The sequence below is a fragment of the Myripristis murdjan genome, chromosome 17 (genome assembly GCF_902150065.1).
Source record: "Myripristis murdjan chromosome 17, fMyrMur1.1, whole genome shotgun sequence".
NCBI lineage: Eukaryota > Metazoa > Chordata > Actinopteri > Holocentriformes > Holocentridae > Myripristis > Myripristis murdjan.
In genome coordinates, this window is record NC_043996.1 from 22,628,280 (window position 1) to 22,649,951 (window position 21,672).

The 21,672-nt window shown below is 40.9% G+C and overlaps 2 protein-coding genes across 2 annotated transcripts in view; one reads left to right on the forward strand and one right to left on the reverse strand.

Annotated features, from left to right (window-relative positions):
• tmie (transmembrane inner ear) lies at positions 1 to 13,149 on the forward strand. Its single transcript, XM_030074066.1, has 4 exons — positions 1 to 111; positions 4,906 to 5,023; positions 5,576 to 5,725; positions 12,851 to 13,149. Exons 1-4 carry the CDS (start codon positions 1 to 3, stop codon positions 13,147 to 13,149), a joined length of 678 nt encoding a protein of 225 aa, XP_029929926.1.
• A 3,324-nt stretch (positions 13,150 to 16,473) lies between these two features.
• Positions 16,474 to 21,672, reverse strand: part of pth1r (parathyroid hormone 1 receptor) — a 50,998-nt gene continuing 45,799 nt past the window's right edge. Inside the window, exons 7-13 of the mRNA XM_030074070.1 lie at positions 20,672 to 20,825; positions 20,119 to 20,179; positions 19,466 to 19,532; positions 19,216 to 19,310; positions 18,614 to 18,755; positions 18,163 to 18,204; positions 16,474 to 18,069 (exon numbers count right to left, since the gene is read on the reverse strand). Of these exons, the coding sequence (XP_029929930.1) occupies positions 17,707 to 18,069; positions 18,163 to 18,204; positions 18,614 to 18,755; positions 19,216 to 19,310; positions 19,466 to 19,532; positions 20,119 to 20,179; positions 20,672 to 20,825 (924 nt within the window). The 3' untranslated portion in view covers positions 16,474 to 17,706. The remainder of the gene's footprint in view (positions 18,070 to 18,162; positions 18,205 to 18,613; positions 18,756 to 19,215; positions 19,311 to 19,465; positions 19,533 to 20,118; positions 20,180 to 20,671; positions 20,826 to 21,672) is intronic.

Sequence of the window (21,672 nt, forward strand, 5' to 3'; positions counted from 1 at the left end):
ATGGCAGGGGATCAGCCTGTATATCCTCCTCAGCTCGTCCTGCTGGGCTGGGGAGCAGTGCTACTGTCTCACTGCTTGTCCTCTGTGTTCACCCAGGTCCCGGATCCTGAGGTAAGAGCCTGATATCGCCGTGTCCTCCACTGGTTCCTCTCAGGAACGTCCTTTGGCTGTTCCTGGGTGGGTGATCCGCTGTTGAATGGGCAGTATTATGAGCTGAATGTTTATTGTTTTAATTGCCAGGTTGCCATCTGGCTATATTTGAGAAATGATGAAACCTGATGCATTATAAGGTGCTGTGTGGAACGACACAAACACATATAGGTTTTTAATGGATACATGCTGGAGGGGGACAACGGCAAGCCATCATATGACAAGTGATTGTTTTCTTTGTTTGGGTTTGTCTTCTTGATCACCTCAGATGACACTTTTGAAAGCAAAAGAATGTAATGACGTGCCGGTTGTGAGCATCAGTGTGACACAGTGGTGAGCGGGGTTGGGGAGTGACAGGTTGCATGTTACGGTAAGATATGACGACAGATATGGGAGGTGAAATCCATTCCTGCACTCTTGCTTGTTAGATTGCACGCTGCACGCTGAAAGAATGTTTTCTACCAAAACGGCACGCCAGTAAATGATGTGGAATACATTTTAAGAAGCAGAATACATTTGGTGAATGCAGACCTCGTTCCTGTATCCTATAGTTTTTGGTTCAGTGCACATCACTGGACTAAACAAGAATTACTGCAGTGGGTGCATGGGTGCCACTTTATAAATTACAAGGAAAGCTGTTTAAAAGGGCAAAATAGCATTGGAAGATCATTGACACGCACATTTATTTACATTATTCAAATGAATAATTACATGTCACTGCTGATTATGATAATAATGTTGTTCAAAGTGGCCATTAAATTAGAATGAATTGTATATTTGAATTAATATCATATATTTTGAAGGCAAGGTAACCCAGAATGAAGTGAAAATAATTAAATTGTGAGCAATGGGAGGGATTGTCATACTGTGTATCTATATCTATATCTATGTATCTAGATAGATACATAGATATAGATATATAGAAATACCAGTGTATATATATCACTCTGGATGGGCATGTTCTGTTCTGACATGTGAAAATGAACACTTGAATGTATCACAGAAGATCAGAGAAGACGTGAGAAACTTGTAGAAACAGACTCCCTGTGGTTGCTAATTCTGATGCATCCTGCTTTGGAAAAAAAAAAGTGAGCAATCTCCTTCAGGGAGTTTCTACATGTATAAATGTAATGTTTTATTGGCTTGCTCCGCGGTCTCAGCGTTTGCAGGTGTCGGCTGAAGGGGCTCTCAGGGGAATGTCAGGTCGACTTTCATCAGCAGGTGATTGCTTAACTCCTCTGCTGAAAAAAATCCAAGTTCACAAAGCTTGCAGCTGGATTTCTCAACATGGCTCGTTCTGTTCATGTGTTTATGAACATGGACAATGACAGCGGGCCTAAACATCTCTAAATGTGATCTCTGCTCTTCTGGGCTATTTATTTATCCTTCATCTATTTACTAAAATATGCCTTATTTTGCAGATCTAATCAGTAAACAGCCCTTTGCTACTGCATGTGGAATAACCAAACATCTGTCCTGATGTTGATTTTTCTAATTTCAGCGGTTAAGCCTCCATTCAATTATACTAATCTTTCTTGGGAGTGATACTCATCACAGAGTCCCTAAAGGAAATTCAAAGAACAAAAATCACTTTCACTCTGACTTTTACCTCAGGAGGAATACGCAAACATGTCTGCTGCGGACTATATCGAACAAGTAAACAACCAGTCAAGCAAACACACACACACACACACACACACACACAAACGCACACACACACACACACACACACACACACACACACACACACACACTAATTAAGGTAGCTTGGGGTCAGAATGCCTCTGAATCTGTTTGTTCGCCCAAACAAACAAACAAACAAAAACAAAACAACTTTAGGCTTAGCCACTAATCCAGTATGAAATGCCCTGTGGGTGAAAAGGATTTAGGATTATTTAATCACTTCGCAACAAAAATGAATTAAACATTATTGGTTAAGACCAGTGCTAAATAAAGTCATTATTAAGGCTAATCCTTAATACTTTCAGAAACATAAAAGTGCACTCGCTCAGCTGGTACTTCTCATAAAGTCTCTGTTCAAGTGCGGCAGATTAGCCTCCCTGGTATTTTTGGCAAACACATAAAAAACACGGAAGCTGCCGAGGTGCGTGACATCTTGTTCCACATGTTAGCTCGCTGAAGCCACTTTGCTCTGGAGAGCTGGGAGGCTCACGCTGCCGACATCTTGGATCTGGGAAACAGGCTTGGAAGGTCTTGGAGCTTTTACAGATGTGCTTGGCGCACAATAACATGCAGTGATTTAGTTGGTTTCCCACACACGGGTTTCATAACAAACATATCCCCCTGAAACGTTCGCTCTCGGATTATACATGAAATCTGTTTTAGATGTGGTGTGCACTTTTTTGTGTTGCAATTTGACCTGAAAATCAGCTGTATCTCTCTTTTTTTTTTTTTTTTTTTTGCTTGGGAAATTACACTGCACAGCAATATATGTCCTTATAACTCACATATTCTTCATTTCTTCACATTCCTCTTTTGTCGTCTCTGGATGTATAGTCATCGGTGTGCAGTGCTTACAGCAGTCACACTGATTCAAGCATGAAAGCTGGGTTTATTTATCTACACTGGCCTCCATGTTTTTGCGCTCAGGACCCCCCCACCACCACCACCACCCCATATCACCGTTTAATGGCATTATCTATAAAGGCAGAAAATGCAATAAGTGTCCACTTTCTGATTCATCCTGCTGCAGTGTAGAGTTTCCAGGTCAATCTTGGAACATCAAATCAAGTGGTCAATACAGGCAGGAGAAATCTTCACAATGTTTTTATGAGGGTCTGCTCTTGTGCTTTGGCTGGCCCCAGCAGAGCCGGGAGTCAAGCCATTGATCTGCCACACACACACACACACACACACACACACACACACATGCACACATAAATACACGCAATGCACGCACCCACACACAGCATTTATGTCTCTTTTTATTGCAGTGTGAAAGTAAGCCAGCCCTGGAGAGAGGTGCTTTGAAATGTGACAGCAGTGTCTGTTTAGATGCTGGTGAGCGCATTATGTGCAGACGACAGGCAAACAGAGAGGATCAGGGAAAACAAAAGAACGTTCCAGTAACAAGCTCCCACTAGTTGCTCTGTCTAATGCCATTTGTTGGTGTCAAGAAATGTCAGGTGGTGACTGTGGTACTTTTGTGTGTGTGTTCGTGTGTGTGTGTATGTGTGTGTTTTTTGAATTCTCAGCAGCACCTGGAGAAATAATTGAAATGCAAGATCTTTTCACTTCTTTTGCAGGTTCCTATTTTTTAATGGAAGTTTTTTTTTTTTTTTTTTTATTATCTTGTATTCTTTTTTTTCTGGGGGAAAAAAAAAACAGCCACTCAAATCTCCAAAATGTCAGTACAGTGATTCGGTGTGTCCCTGAGGTCTCAAATGCTTTGTGACCTCGCGAAACACTGCCAGCTGACAGTTACAGTAAAAATTAACCCGGCATCAACCAACCAACAACAAAGTACGGCAACATGGATCACTGAGCTGCAGGAAGTGTAGATTGAGAGCACTGAGCACAGCAGAGAGTCTCTGACAGACTGACTCTCAGGAGGTAACAGGCGACCAAAGCCTCTGGGCCTGAAAACCTCAAGAATGTGCCGGATCCCTGTATTATATTAACCTGCTCCATATACTGAGCAATCAGCCAGTCCAGTGTTATGAGTATTATAACCTTCTTTCTTGATTCATTTGCATCTTCAGTAATTAATCGAGTAAAAAGTCGGAATTTGTACCTTATACATGGTTCACATGCAGTTACCAGTATTTTTAGAGGGATAGCTAGAATATTACATATATAAGTAACAAGTTAAGTAATTTGAATTTGTGCTATAAGAAATCAGCCATTTGTAAACAAATGTTTGAAAAATGTTTGAGTAAAACACCCCCCCCCCCCTTTTTTTTTTTAGTACTTAAAACTTAAGTAGACTAACTATGCAATAAGAAAATAGCACATATTTTCAAAATATATTTATGAATCAATAAAGCTCAAGCAGATGTCCCTCCTCTTTCATAGAGATTTAGAAGTGTATGGTAAAATGGCTAAAAAGGAAATGCTGCATTTTCTAAATCTTTTATCCATTTTCCAAGTCCTTCTTACAAATTTGCATGCTTATGCTTGTATGTGAGTGAAGTTGTTTTTTTCTTTTCTTTTTTTAAATTGTTTTTCAGAGGTCAGAGCATCACACAGAATACTGAGCATACTGTTTATGTACAGATGCCTTACTGAATTCATGTAATTCCAGGAACAGTTTCTTCATGAAAAAAACAGTAAACTTTGCACTATTGCAAGACTTGAACACAGTCTGGTGGCATTTTTTGTGGTGTGTCACTAGAAAACAGAATTCCTTAATTTAATTGGACCCCCAAAAACAATAAGGAGCTCTGTGTATGTATTAATAAAATTTGAGGTGCTGAACATCATTTTCTATTATTTATCAAAATCAGTGCCCACTTTTTTGCTGTTGAAAATACACTTCAATTTGAGTTTTGAAACTGAGGGGGTTTTAATAGGTCAGCAGCTGAGAAAATGAATGGGATTTGTGCACAGATTAAGACATTTTGAGATGCATTCTCTCAGTTTTGTAGAATTAAAGGGTTCAGTGTTGAGATTAAGAATTCATAAAGGAGTGTGGTGTGTGTGAAGTAAGGTAAAACTATGGACATATTAAAGGTTTTGTGTTTTACAGTACGCACATACTTAAGTAATCCATTTTTTTTTGTCTTTGATCCACAGCTTTTACCCACAGATCCACCGAAGAAGCCAGACCCTGTCAACTCAGAGACAGTTGTTTTCTGGGGACTGCGACTATGGCAGGTCATTGGCATCTTTTCGATGTTTGCTTTAGCTGTTGGTGAGTAGATGTCATGCAATCACATTTTTTTTTCACCTTCACCAAATACAGTTTAGTCATGCATGCTATCATCAATCATAGTGAAGAGCCATAAATGTCTTTGCAGCCGTGTAGTAATATGCCTGATACACCAGGAATGACAGGGATCTTACCTGAAATCTGATTTTCTCTGTTATGTCCTGCAACAGTACTGTATCAGTGACTGGAAAAATGAGACGCATTGAAGAAAAATGAATCCACGAAGGAGGTTATTCAATGTTTTTATGCAACAGGAATATCTAAAAGCAAAGCCATCCAAAAGATATAATCACACTCTCACTTTGCTCTTCATCCCAGTGACACCTACAGCAATATAAATGTGTGTCACAGTGGCAATCTTTTCTGAAACCCAGCCAATGTGAAAATTGCTTATTTGCTACAGTGCACTTCCATGTAAATCAGCGATACTTTCTGATTCACTTTCTGATTCTCTGATTTCTTTTTGCACGGACTCACAACATTTTCTACTCAAATAAAACCTCTGTCTGTGTCTCGCTCCGCTCTCCTCTCCAGTTATCACACTATGCTGTATTTTCAAATGCCGAATCCCGAGAACCAGAAAGGAAATTGAGGCACGGAATTTGCAAAGACAGGCCGCCAAGACGTATGCTGACACATTAGAGAACGTGCCTCCCCTCCACGAGCTGACTGAGATACCAGGATGTAAGTGCTGCTCTATGTTATCTTTCCTCGATGTCAAAAGCATTGCATAGATCTAGTTGTATATCTATCCATGTCCAAAAGCTTCAAAAAGGCAAGAATACAACTATCGAGAAGTGTTCTTGCCACACTGTCTCTCTCCTGGCATAATTTGACTGGTTTTTCCTTGCATTACCGTCTCCTATCACTGCTAGTGTGTCTGCTTAAAGCTGCACCAGGCAACTTCACATGCTGGCGCCTCCAAACGGCAGCGTGAGGTAACTGTTTGAAAACTGTTTGGGCACCAATACCCTTGAGCATCCGAAAACCCTGTAGCGTGACGTCAGCAAACTGCACACAGCGCGCTCATGTTTACCATCCCAGCCGGTCTGTGATCGCTCGATGCCAAAGAAAACCAATGGGACCAAAGAGGCAAAAGATCAAGTGTTGTCGAGTCCAGCTTACTCTGGACGGGGCGTTTGTTTGCTGCTGTTCAGGGCACAGTTTTGTATTTTGCTCATAAGTTTTGATTGGTCACGTCCAGTGGGCAGAGGAATCCTCAAGCCTGACTGCAGAATTAGAGTTGAGCAAATAAGCAAAAGTCTTGGATCGATCTCCTCTGTTGCAGCAGCTTGTGATTTAGACTAATAAGACAGGTATCTTTTTACATAAAAATCTTGCCTAGTGCAGCATTCATTCCTTACTTTTTACTTTCCCACCTTGTGGCCCCACAAAAGTCGCTTTGACCTGCTCTGTTCAATCCTGCTGCTCTGTTCTTTTCTGTAAATGCTGTCTTTTCCTCTCTTGTTTCCCCATCTGCTCCTCTTCTTTCCTCTTCTCTCTGTCTTCCAGCTGCTCCAGATGCCTCTGCTGTTCAGACTGTCTCTGAGCAGGTCCAAGTTCAAAGTGCAAACAGCAGCCAGCTCCCTGTAGTCAGGGGGAGCGAAGAGCACACCAGCCCCCTCACTCTGCCAGAGACGGGATGACTTTCCTACTTCCCTTTCCTTCTCGTCTTACCTTCCCTCATTGAGTTCAGACACTCTTCCTGGCTCAATGAGATTTTACAGGCATAACGTATACACTGGTAGCCATCCTGAAAGTGCATCTGTTGCCTATTTGTCCTGCAGTGGTAACGCAGTAGCTACGGCCATCTTTTCCTCGCTCAAATGCTTTTCAGTAGAACTGAATAGAAATGGTGTGTAACAGAAAATACCCCTCGTGCCTTTTATAGCTACAAAAAGAACGAAATTTGATAGTAGTAGTAGTGCAATAAGTATTCACTGTTAAAAATGGACTTCTCTACTGTGGCTACAGATTCAAACTTGTTTTCTGCAAGGATGTTTGTTTTTTAAGGGCAGCTAGACTTACTGTATCTCGTTTTGTACTTTGTGAAGCTTTTTTTATAGCCTGGTTGTTAGTTTTGTTGATGTGTGCACATGTCAGCCTCATGGATGTTTGCATGGACTTGGACAAAGCTGTGTGACTTTGGCAACTTTGTGTTGACTGATATAGAAAGTACTTATTATTCAGCATAAGTGGTACTGCATGTCCTATGTCTGTTGTTTGCTATCTGTCTTTGTCTGTTCCCCTGTTTCCTAACCTGTCTGTTTGCTTTCAAACGCCACAGTCGATTTGAATAAAGCAAATCAATTACGCTGTCATTCCTTAGAATGTGATGGTTATCAATGATGCAACACTGGTCACCTCGATTAAGTTTTTGTCCTTGTCTTTTCCTCCTTCCCTCCTCTGAGTAGCATGGTGTTTCTCTGTTTCGGTTTGGTGTTGTATAAGTAGCCATTATGTTGTGTTCTAAGGTCGGGAGTGGTGACGAATTGGGACTGACATCTGTCCTATCCCGTGTCTCTGGTGGATATATTATGCATTCTTGTGCACAAATAAATCCAGTGCTTATCATATTCAATTAATTATGGATGAAAAAGCATTGAGCTGTAAATAGATTTTAGCGACATGATAATTGTGTCAAACAAGATCTGTAATACAGAGCAAAATCACATGAGAACCTGCAGCGGCGAGAGCATCCATGTTACATCGATGTCTGCTTTCATCACGGAAAGCTGATGTAATGTGCATTTGAGTAAATCCTCCTTCATGGCCATATACCGCATGTAATCAACCATGTGGCTGGGTTTGGTATGGTGAGAAGGTACACTGCAGTAATGCTCGCCTCTGGATTAACTGAGAGGAGGCCCCATAAATGCACAAACAAATATGCAAATGATGCTTTGAGGCCTCTCTCCAGAGATTATGTCATGCACGGAGTAAACAAACATGAAATATATAGGAATGTGTTACACCGCATGGCTGTTGGAAAGTACATGGCGTGAACATAGTTTTTAAATTTGTCCTGTGAGAAATAATATGAAAGTAAACCACAACATAAACGTTTGCAAATAAAGGCACGATTGCGCAAAGCAAGAGAGCACTTCAGAATTTTTTCCTAACCATTCACCGATCATCAAATGCAAAACATAACTTAATTAAAAGGGATGCTTAAATTGGGAATATCAACACAAGCCACTTCACTTAATATATTATGGATATGAAAACATTATCTGGTCTGAGCACATGACTACTTGTGAAGGAATAATATTTTACAGCTTTTCGAACCTGACACCCCACCCAAAGGAAGGGTGGCCCCTCAAATCCCTTTACTTTTTGCATAAAAGTGCCAAAAAAGATCCATGAGTCCGAGAGTGAGCTCTCAGACTCAGGGTGTTTTTGTATGTGACATTCATCTAAGAGTTGATATTGTAAACTGACACATGTTGCATTCTGAGGGTTAGACAGCATTACACCACTGAGGACATGTGAAATTCTCCATGACAAATTCCTCTATGCTTTATTTATAGGCTTTTTAAGGGCATCTAGAGCAAAAGATGTAGAGAAAAGAACAGATTTGAGAAGCTATATTCATGACAGACATTGAGAGAAATGTAGAGATGGATGACGGGAAGAAAGCTTCTCTCCCTCTTATAGATTTCTCTTTATCTCTCTCTAACACACATGTAGGCCCACATGTAGAAACATTAAACAAAATATAGAAGATGAGAAGGGGGATTGGTGTTTAAATTACATGGAGCTGTCACCAATTACTCTCTTGCTTATTTACCGGTCACCACTCACCACACTTCCTGCATCAACTCAGCCACACTCTCCATCTTACCAAGCTGTCACAGTTGTTGTAACAACTCATGGGCATTTTTCGCACGTCTGTCCCCTATAGAGCTGAGGAGGACACGAGCTCTGGGTCATCTGAGGGCCAAAGCGTGCAGCTTGTCGAGTGACAAACTTGCAAAAACGAGTTCAGTGTGGTTGCATGTCTCACCCGCAGGATGTTTACAAGGAGTGAAACCAGTCATTATGATGCCGTAGAGGCTTCATTGGTAGTGTGAATACAGTAACAGTGTGAAACAGTCTGTAGCTGGAAGCAGCATCATCTCTGCTGAGGCCATACAGACTCCGAGCAAGAGGTCTGACGCAGGTCGAAATGAATGAGACGATGTCCTCGACAAGTTCGCTGCTGCCCATAGTAGATCTTGGGTTCAAATCTAGCCTTTAGCTGAGTGTCCTCCCCCCTCTCTCCCCAGCCTTTCCTGTCTCTTTCTCCTATCACTATCAAATAAACCAGAAATGCCCTCTGGAAAAGAACTTTAAAATGCATTTGTCTGTGGTTGTTAAGGGATACCCTAAAAACCCCAACCTCTCCCTGAAAGGATCCAGCTAATTGGCTGCTCCGTCTTTGACTCAAGGACGATGACCAAGGTGCAAATTAACTGACATTTGCCCTCATTGCTCCGTCTTTGGCCTCTGTCAGAGTTAAATGTAGAACCAGTTTCCTGAGAATCACTTTCGGTACACTTGGTAGCACAGGTACCTCACTGATTAGCAGCGGTAGTGAGAATAAGAAATAACAAGCAGCGACCAGGAACAACTACAATTTAAGTCTACTGACCAAAATACCAACAAGGGACCTTTTCAGCTTATTCTTATTTCCTCCTCTTTACAGTCTATTTCCTCTGCCTGGTCCTCTTCATCTTCTGTTCATTTTTTCCCCGTCACCACGCTCCATCTCGCACACACCATCACCCCTAGTTACCTACTCAAAGATCCATGCAAGTACTTCTCAAAATAAAAGCTCCATTACATTTATTTATATTCAGTGAAGCTGAAATGTTACATACATATGGTGCATAAAACTAGAAAATACTCCCCTTTCTAACCCTAACCCTAACACCAGTGGCTGTTTTGCACCAAACCATTTACTGACTTAGCCATGCAAATACCATCAAATCACATGTTAAAGACATTAAAAATATTTTTTTAAAAGATCTACAGAGTGACTGTCTGAGCTAAACACAATGCAACATTGCTGACATATGACGTCACTTTAAATGTGTTGCTCAAGTCAAACAAGCCTCATGTAGTTTCATTGACAGAAGAAATAATAATATACAACCCAAGGTTTCAGGGCTGAGTGCAGAGAGAAGATGCCCCTGAGTCTTGCTCACGCCCCCTCAAGTGACCTCATGTCATTTTCACGGCTCTTCCTGAAAAATAAAGTGATCACCAGTCACAGTGAGACTCTCTCTTGTGCAGCAGGTTAACCAGGGACTGGGCTGATTTTGCCTGGTGTCTGTAATTAGTTGTTCCTCCTTTTTCACCAGATAAACCAAAGATTTATTTGCAAGGCTTGTTTGAAATCAATGGAATCATCGGTGGACATAGTCATACAGCGCTGAACTGTTTTAGGAAGAGTAATATGATATTTACATTATGGACATTTGGAACATGCACTTATTCAGAGACAGGAGAAGTAAATGTTTGATCTTACAGAATGATACAGAAACCATGGGGTGCAATCAGTATCAAAATGCATCATAGTCTTGCAGTTATGTCTCAAATTTTACAACCAGTGCCTTCAACCATAGTGCCCCAATTAGGTCAAACTATTTTTGGTTTGTTTTTTCCTTTAAACCCCAGAGCTCATTGATGAAACACACCGATTCTCCAAGATGTGTCAAAACTCTATCTGAGAGGTTTCTTTTACATGCAATTATAGTCACATCTTGTTTCTGTCAGACTTTTGATGGTGGTATAAGCAATTTCTGTAACTGCTGTAACACGAAATGCCAAAATATTTCATCCCTCCTAGTATTTTAATAATCAGGCCAGTGGTGTCTATTGTATCAAGTCTGAGTTAAAATGTGATTTTAGTGCCACCACCGAGCTGATTAATATTTGTGTTTTAAATGCCGCCACAAACTGTGAAGATGCATCATCCTCTCCACGGCAGATGCAGCATTATCTATAGTCCCAAGCCAGTAACTGGGAATGTCAGGGTCAAAGCTGCTTAGCCGTGACAATAATCATGTGATCCTCGACTCATCATGTAAGAGAGACGTGCTCGGAAAAGAAAAGAGTATTTTCTTCCGTTTAAGAAAGGAGTTCATGAGAGTGAGTCATGGAGAAATACAGGACAATCGTAGAGGAAGACAAACTCGGTCTAAACACAGTGAAATCTGTTCATAAACATTTCAGTCGGTGCTTTATTATTCCAAGTCAGTTGAATTCGCCTAAATTATTAAAATAAAAATATTTTCCGTTACATTTTAACCCCCTTTGGCAAATTGTAACATTTGGGGTGTTTGTTGTTTGTTTTTTGGCCCTACAACATTTGTAGAGCTCAAGAAAAATGTTTGCTTTGGTGCTGGTGAAGAGAAAAAAAAAGCTTAAAGAAACCCCAGTTGGCCTCAACTGGAGTTTTTCCTTTGAGCAGATTTTCACAGGGTAACAGTGGTCGCTGAAGTGTGAAGGGAGTGTTTCTTGCTGATCTACATATGGTCAGGTGTAAATCGCTGACTTTCTCCCCAGGCCAGACGCCATCCCGTGTCTGAAAGATGTGACATGTGACACACGAAGTCCCTGGCTCAAAGCTGTTTTATGTCCCTTGAGAACAGATCATGACTTGTCAACATCTAATGCACCGGCTGTCTGTGTCTAAATTATTGTCAACATGTCATCTCTTGTTTAAATGCCAGCTGCAACTTTTGAAACATCTGAGAGAATAGGGGTATGACAAATTCCACAATTCATTTATAACTGGGAGGGGAAAAAACAGAAATGCTTTCCTCAAGTTTGAACAGGTAGAAAGAGCACTGAAATATTTACTGATGCTTCAGTTCAATTTTAAGTGAATGGAGAACTTGTCTATGAGGTGAGTCAGGCATCGATTAACATGTAAGATGTTGCAGATTAATAAATATCATTGTAAATGCCAGGGTTGGTTAGAAGTTAGCTTTCATCTGCAGTCCCTGGCAAGGTTCCCTAAATTGTAAAATGTTAAAATATTACATGATGTGAAGCTATTTCACACGTTTCAATCTCCACGCCCCATATCATCATATAACCTGTTTCAAAATCATTCTTGTAATGGGAATTATTGCCAGCCATCATATTAATGTGAAGGCAAAAAAAAAAAGTCTTCTAATGTATGAGTGGTAATTCCCTGTTAAGGCTAGTGTTAATCAAGACCATGCAACAAGAATTGTTTATCGTCATTCTTGCAAATAATTTGATGGGCCATTCTTTGGGGTTCAGGGACATTTCCTCCGAGGAAACAATAGTGTTGTTAGAGTTGGCAAATTTAATAAGCGAATACCAGATTTCCTTGGACTCCCTGTTTGAAAGTTTTCACAAAAGTAGCATTCTTGTAATTATCCACCTCGACACAGTAACTAAAGCAGATATAGCTCCTTCCTGTCTGCATCTGATAATTTTCTACATCCTTTTTCTGGGTTACTGGGTGTTATCTGCACTGAGCTGTTCACTACCAAGCGCAGCTTTGATGGGAATGCTGTTGGGCGCAGCTTCGTATTTGCTTTATCTTGGAAACCTCAGCAACAATGTAAAGCTTTCACTGTTTATTTATCAGCTGCAACAAACCTATAACAATCCCATTAAAAGAATAAATAGACCGTGCTTATTAGAATGGACAAAAAGAGATGCATTTTCATGAGTCCACAACCCACTTAAAGTTAATTTTCCTCTCCAATTATTATGGCTGTTGGAGGAAAGGCCCTGGTGATACCTGATGCTGTTGTGAAGCCTGACCTTTCTTTCTCCCTGCAGCTGCAAAACCAGAGGAAAAAGAAGAAGTGACAACAGTCTCTGGGAAAGTGGATGGTGAAAAAGAAAAAGGGAAGAAGTCCAAGGAAGGCAAGAAAGAGGGCAAGGAGGCCAAAGAAGGAAAAGGAGATGAAAAGGAAGCCTCAACAAAGAAAAAGGGCGAGAAGGGGGCATCCAAGCAAGAGGACGGTGAAGGAAAAGGGAAGAAAGCTGAAGGGAAAGGAGAAAAAGGGGACAAAGGAGACAAAGGAGAAAAAGGAGGCGGGAAAGGAGGAGCAAAAGGTGGAGGCAAGAAAAAGTGAACTGTGCCTTCCACGGACAAAAAACTGTAAAAGAAAATATCACCTTTTTCACCATTTTTTTTGTTTACTTTTTTCTAAAATGGAATTTGTATGATATCGTATTTCAAGAAAATAAAAGGCACATGCTCAGTAAAAACGCTTCGCTAAGATTTTGTGCTCTATGTATGAGTTACTGATTATACTTGCAACCGTACCATGCACATTGGAGGAGCATCAAAGCACAAATCCAGTTCTGCAAACACCAGAGTACATTATAATTACAAATTTATTATCTTATTCACAATACACTGATGAACATTAGAGACCAGAACACGTATTCCTGTTTTAGTCCAAGTTTACATTTACACCTATAACGCTTGCCTACATCACCATGGACAGATGACAAGGTTTGATGTGTCTTAGCAAACACGGCCCACATATCTTAAGCAGAATCATACAAAAGACCAATGTCTATTCCACTGAGTACACAGTATGAGATAAATAAAGACAATGAAACACATCTTATACTTCCATGAGAGGTATTTGAAAACAATTAAACTAATACAACATTAGCTCTATGAATATTGGCCTTAATGTACATTTGATCCCAAAACACAATCAATTTACATGATACAATCAAAACAAAATACTGTATAGGGTGTTAAAGTGCTCAAATATTATCCAAATGCGTTCCGAAAGAGGCGGTTTTCATGCTCTGATCCCGCCCATCCCTCATGTAATTAAAGAAATATTAATATTGTCTGTATTACCTACACATCACTGACCTAAAACCCAAGTTTCCTCACCCAGTGGCAATTAGTGGCACGCCAGCTAGGATCTGAAGTACCACTGCTGACAACTGAAGAAATGATGGTTAGATTTTTCCAAATTGATGGTGGTGAAAAAAAAAACAACCTTGGCATTGGGTGTTGTGACTGTTTGGCATTGTCACACATATTCTGTAACTGTATTTTTATGTGAATTACGCAGTCAGAATATGGTTTTCCAGAGAGCTATGTCCAAGGTAATAAATGTTAGGTGCACGTAAGTCAGAGGAGTATGAAAAATGAGTATTCAGTGACAGTACGGTTTTACCAACTCGAAAAGGTTTCCCCCAACCACAGTCTTTTCCTTTTCCACCATTGTGGACTGCAGCCACCTGTAATTAATGTTGTAGTCAATCCACTAAACCCCCGAGTCGAGTCCCAATCATGGCCAATCCAAGTCCCCATGGAAATGTTCGAGTCCGGTCCAACTTGAGTCCCTTAAGGGCCAACGCGCGCGCTTCCCAGAATTCCACTGATAATTAGTCAAAATGCATGGGCAGTCGACAGTCAGAGGCAGTTGGACGTTGTCTGGCTCAGATGAGTGTTTTTGACATTTCTAAAAAACGCTGTAGGGCTGCAAACACTGAATCTGCTCTACGGGAAACCACTGCAGACAAGATTAAACGTCACATGGTTTACCCTATAGTTTTCTTTACATCAGTCCATGAGTTCAGTCTTCAGTTTACAGCATTTGTGCTGCAAATAAGCAAAAAAAACAAACAGCTTCAATTGCTCTTTATGCCAATGTAACTGATTTATTATCTGGGTCATTGTATCCACTTTTTTTTTGTACAACAGCTGAGGGCTGGGGGAGTGGGTGGGAGAGGGTGAGTGAGCTGTCTGTATCGGTGTATTTGCAGTGTGTCTTTGTTATGTAATGGTGTTTTTTTGTTTGTATGTGTTTTATATTTTTGTATTTATTTATAGGACCCCCTTGAAAATGAGATGCTACATCTCAAGAGGCAATGCTTTCACTAAATTCAAATTCAAGTATATCTGATGAATTAGTTTCTGTGTTAATGCCGCTGCGATCTGCACACTTAGAACACCGAAAAGTTTTTGGGGTTAAAAGCCTTGCATCTTGATCCGTGCTGCTGTCAGAATTTGCGTGTTGACACAAAACAAATTGTGCATGAGTTTGCTTTATGTACTCCTAGGCAATACAGACCCAATAATGGACAAACTGCTCAATGGACTTAAACCTTAAAAGTTGAGTATGTGTGCAGAGAAAGCATCCTAATGGATTTTGCAACAGATGAGGCAGAAAAGAAGAGAAGTACAATTTTTCAGCTACACAAAAGAGCACAACAGGACAAAAGTCAGCTTGCCAGCAGATGGTGATGATTAGGCCGTCAATTTGGTGGGCCATTACGACGGAGAAAACTGGACGCGAGAGCACACATTAGCTTTGGGCACATATCAGCCAATAATTACTGTGAGGTGAGACGTCTTGCCGGTGTCACTTTAGCGACCAGCTGCATCACGAGTCGCAGGAGCCACCAGGCCATCGACGTTTTAGTAGAAGCTCACCAGCGCCTGGAGACGTGAAAAGTCAATCCAAGTTCAGGGCTCGCGTACAAGACAGAACTGCCTGTGACATTCGGGGTCTTTATCCATTGTAGCTGCACTACAGTCAGTTGAGTGGTGAATGGTTTGCTCATTTGCCTCCCTGCTGTTCAGGTGAAACCTAACTGTGCTTGAAGAAACCTCTAATCTTCATGGGCACAGCACACAGCTACATCGAATTTTTCCACACTAACCACCAATACCAAACATTTCTAGGGAGTTAACTGTCTCGCAGCTTTAAGACTACTTTATCTTTACTGGATCTGACATTTAAGTACTGCAACTTATCTTCTTCTAAGGCAGCATGTTGTGCCTTTTTCTCTTTGGTATAGCAGATAATTTGTCCTAACCATGCAATGAGAGGTCAGGAACAAAACAGACAGGACATGACAATTTAGGACAGGGACATCTGGACACTGACTTAAAAGACGTAAATACAGAGTGTGAGAAACAGCACGAGACATGTATGATGGAATGAATCGAACAGGCGTATGGTGGAATGAACTGAAAGCATAACAATTTATCAAAATGTAGAAATGTGCAAAAGTTAGCAGAGAGGCCTACACACATTTATGCTCGGTTGTGTTGAAAGTCGGAGATTCAGGACCTGAAAGCAGTGGGTCACATGATAAAACTGTTGCGAGTGGCAAGTTACTGTGTCTTTGATATTTCGTGGAATGCTTCATGATATTCTAGTTTGACTGTTCTCCCTCACCTGTTTATACATTTTCGTTTGGACTGTACACTTGATGGAACATTTCAAATTCTTTGTACAACGTACGTTCAATTTATACATCAACGCATAGCTTGAATACATAACCATAAACATGAACACTATTAGCTCACAACTAGAATGTATTTCTGATCTTTGTAAACATTGTGACTTCTATTTATATGTATACATACCATATATATATATATACAAAAAAAAAAAAAAGAAAAAAGAAAAAAAAGCAGCATAACACAGGACCATCTGTAAAATTTCTTGTGTGTTATTGTCAGCTCAGGTTTTCCTTCATTTCCACCACAAATGTCACTCTTGGAATTCCAGGGGAATTTGAGATTGCCTTGGATTCCTTGTTTAATTAACATTCCACTGGAAAACATGACTGTTTCCTGCACCCTGTGTTTTTTGAGTGGGGTCCCTTTCCTTTCAAAACTTTGGGAGAAATTGATACCATTTCTATCAGACTTTCATGCAGCTTTTCTTCACCTTACCAAACACTAAACCCCAAAGAGAGAGAGACGGTCTTCAGGGAAATATTCCTATTTTGGCTTTATATAGTGTGTCACAGAATATTATTGTAGAAAATGTGAATATGAACAATCACATAAACTCTTTGAAATCCATATGTATCGTATAGATGAGTACTGGATTATTCTGAACAGCAGAAACTGTACAAAGTTTTAGAAAAAACCCTTTAAATTATAATACCAGAGAAATGCTGGCCATGCCATAAACACCACTTCAACAGTTTCTAAAAATTGGTGTGCAACATTAGAGGATATCAATTACCTGAGTACCTTCCCTTTTACACTGAATCGGATTTAAGTCAATGCAGAATAAGTGAGATACCATGACACAAGACATGAAAGGCTTCCCCAAAGCTTCTTCAACAAAATCTACGATGAACTTTCATTTTGACACGCACATGTACGCTCGGTCAGCCCACACTGACCTAACACTTAATCTCGCTGACGTCGGCCCACAAGTGCGCTCAAGATCCACTTGGCTTTAAATAGATAATTAAGGCTGTTCCTGGTAATTAGCTAACCCCAGTCTGTTTTATGGACAAAAACCGAGCAAAAAAAACACAAAAGCAAATAAGAAAAAAGATAAACCAGCGATGGCAGTGGAAAACAAATAAGTGACGGCAGTCTGTTCCCGGCCGTTACACATTCAGCATGGTAAAAGTTGAAGAGATGATTTGCCACAACGGTGAAGGTCATCATCATCGCCATCACCATCCCCAACCAACGGTGGCCCACCTCGCAAAAGTGATACACCCTTTTTGCCTTGAGCCTCATCGGTCAGCAATGTTCCAGCTCGATTCACAGGAGAAAAAACTGGCAGTGTCGGTGTATGCAGTCATCCTCTTCAGAACATCCTGAGAATCCTGACTGTTCCGTGTTTATCTATTCATTCATTTTCCAGTTTTCATCTCTATACGCGCGTCCCTGGAGGTCACATGACTGTCTCCCTTTCCTCCTCCACCACAGGCGAGGGTTTCTCCTCCTCGCAGGGCCGAGTGTGGGTCGAGTGCTCCTCTTCGGGAATGTGGAGCTCCTGTCCCGACGAGGGTATAGAGTTCTCCGAGACCGACCCGTTCTTCACGTACCCGGGCAGGTTCCGGTGCCCGTTCACAGGCACCGGCCCCAGCCGCGTGGTGAGGTGGAGGGCCAGCGGTCCTCGGGCGGTGACGTTGGTAACACTGGTGTGTGATACCATCGGTCCATAGCTGTAGGTGTTACTGCCGCTCCGAGCTTTCCTCTTGAAGTCCAGGGCTAGTGTCCTCCTGCTCCACGACTTCTTAATCTCAGCTTGAACCTTAGAGAAGAGGATGGTTTAGCCTTTAAGCCTCATTGCAGCTTTAATACTATGCATTAATTTTTGCTGTAAAATGCTCAAAAGAACTCTTACCTCCCCGTTGCAAAAGCAGTATATTATAGCGACAAAGAAGCCCTGAAAAAGAACAGAACGTGATTTTAAAGCTAAGATTGAAATTTTGAAATCCTCACTCTCTCGACTACCACAACATTTCCTAACTCATAAGCCTACTTTATCTCCAGTGTACACAATGAGCCTTACATCATACTATAAATGATTTGGGTGCATAATTTGAGTCATATAAGCATAACTTGCTAAAGCATGTGTGCAGCTACAGTTAATTCAGAGGCTTAAGATTTATGACTCTCTCTCAAGGCTTTGGCAGCATTACCAGTTATTGAGACATTTCAAGCCTCAAGTCATGTTAAATCCTGATCATTTCAATCAGATTTCTTCCACTTGAAAGGAGGAATGAATGTGTATGTGGGAACCCAGAGAGGGATTTAAATGTCTGGCATTTAACCAGAGCGGCTGGTTTCTTCACCTGGAAAGAGTTGAAGAGCATCTCATAGTGCATTTGGATCTGCCAGGGAACCCCAGTCACCTCTGTATACGGCATGGCCATGAACACGATGTAGTGCACGCCAAACAGCGGCATCAGCACCAACGTTGACTTTAACAGTTTCCTGTAAATCAACAGAGAGGTAAAGGATCCCATCATCTCAGATTCTTTGCAAATTTTCATACATTGCAGAGCCGCAGTAATATTCATAAAAAGGGAAGAATTCTGCACACTTGGAGCTTAAGGATCTTATTTTCTTGAAATACCTTAATACATTCATTTTGTTTGACCACTTATTCCTTTACAAGTTTGCAGTTTTTTTACAGCTCTGCAATTTATATAACAGGTTACAATGGTCAGTGTGTGCAGGCATATTTTCTATTTATAATGAAAAAAGCTGCAGAGATTAATTTTTGAAGGAATTCAGTTTTGGACTCACACTGCCTTACAGGCAGTAATTTCATTATGCTGTAAGCAATGTGGGTTAGTAATACATTATTTGATCATTAAATCAAGAGAAGATATCAGTCTGGTATGATTTAGTAATGAAAAAATAATTTCTAAATAGCGCTACGCCCTTGTACCTATACTGCTGCCTGGTGTCACATCTTCCAGCATTCGTTTCCCGTAGTTTAGTTGCCAAGACTCTGATGATGTTCAGAAATAACACAAAATTGACCTGGATGAAAAAGATAGAGGCACAATGATATAATTAAGTGTCATTGCAAGCGCCACAAGGCAACAGAGCCAACGGCTTTAATGCTGCAGGTGCCGTAAAATACTATAATTTACCACTCAGCATGGGAAAGGGGCAAGCATCGAATGTGTACTTACCACTATAGCTGTAAGGATGGGGACTTGAACTATCCATTTCAGATTGCCAGCACTTAAATCCCAACATCTTCAAGAGACAAGCAACAACAACACCGGATTGAACAAACAATAAAAAGAAACACTAAGATAAAGGTAAGTGACAAGCTGTTTCGCTGCTGATTATAGTTAATACAGTCATTTCACCATTATCCATCTATTTCTCTCTCTCTCTCGCTCTCTCTCTCTCTCTCTCTTTTCAACAGCTAGTATGGATTGATCTCAAAAGCCTGGTTGCAGGTCTCACATAAAGACATGTAATACTCTTTCATTTAATTTCATTGCAAGAAAAATGAAAATATATATGCCATCAATTTCTGACCTGTGGTTCTCCATGACCTGACACATGAACCTTGACACCCAGAGGCTACACAGGCTCTTTTTATGTCAAGGGCATTTACAATTTCAAACACCAGGCTTGGCGACAGTGTGCCCACAGACATGAAAATAGCAAAGTCTATATCTACTTCTAATTTGGTGCTGGAAACACACGCATATTTAGTTGGACTAACCAAGCAGGCAGCGTTAGATGTCATAAATAGCTGTTACTACTGATGTATTATAGTTCACATCAAATTGGAAGGACTTAATACGTATTATCTATGCATATCACTTACTCGGTGTCTGCCAAGGTAGCTCTGACACTCGCCCAAACTGTCATAAACATGGCTGGGACTCCTGCAAAATAAAAAAGAATACCGTGTAAGAAGCAGCAACTTGAAACCGAGGGCTGAAATTTCCACGAGCAGCGACTGCAATGCGATAAAATAGAATAACTGATTTCATGACAAGAATCCCTATCTGCTCATATTTTTCAAAGTCTTTGTGGTGAGGAATAAGGGAAGCACAGCATCCACATTGTATGCGCTGTGCTTATGAAAACGAATACGCACAGTGTGTACAATGCAGGGACTGTAAAGCCCAAATGTCATGATGAAGGTTTCCACATGCATGATTAATTTTCCTTTGTTTTCGGTTGGTTACTGATGCAATGTCAGGATATCGGGCAGCTTTTGAATTTTATCTTTTCTTTTTACATACAAATTTGGCCATTACCAGCAAACACCTTACATTACATTCACACTAGGATGCTATCAAGCCTGCTGATCATGTTACAGTCCATTAAATGTTACTTTGTGTGTGGTAGAATGCAAATGAGGCAGAACTCACCCCATCCAATCAGAGTAAATCCCCACAGATACTTTCTGTCAGAGAAGAAAGTCATAAAGATGAGGCTGTGGAGGTACAGACCCTCCACAAGGATCCAGTAGTAATTGGTTGCCAGAAAGTACAGAAACAGGGTCACAGCCACCTTGCAGCCAATCTGCACACATACAGCAAGCAGATAAGTCTAACAGATTTAATCAATATCTATACTGACACACACACAAAAATATATATATATATCAGATTTTTCCAATACCTGTCCAAAATGTATTTCTGTGACATCATTATCTCTACCCTATCCTCCCATACTGCACACTCTGGGGTTACAAAAAGCTCGAGGCCTGTGTGCACTGTTGTGACTGCGGCTACAGACAATTGGTGTCTACACTAAACACAAAGGATAATTCTGGTTATTTTCAACCTGGGGACTCATTTTCCTATTTTTTTGTGGCACGTCCTTTTGATGTAGGGATGCAACGACTGTGAAATTCTGGGCCGATAGCGATATTTAAAGCCTCAGTCTGGAATTTGAAAATGACGCCAACTATGCTCCCCTCTCTGCCCCGGGATCACCTCGGGGGAGGGAGAGGTTGTGGGGGTTAATTTGGGGGACGGGTGCTGCTATGAAATGTCAAGAAGAAGAAGAAGGGGAAAAGTAACCAACCAGAGCTCACATACAGAGCAGTGGGGACACTTTGTAAACATGATGACGATGGCAAAAAAGAGAAATGTCCCACTCAGATTGCCCACTCAGCAGTGGGATTACAAAAACCAAGTTACACAGGAAAACCTCCAGGAGAAGCTGCCATTCTTTCTGTCGTACTAGTAAGTCAATTCAAAGCGTGTAGTTCAAGGTTACAAGGTGGCACGACAGTCAAATTGTTTTTCCACCTTGCCTAATAGCAATTTTCTTCAGTTCAATTTCTTCCTGTCTCATCCAGTTCACCCCTGATCCCGTAACGATCCCGATTATTTCATGTTTATAATTACAGAACTTCTACCCA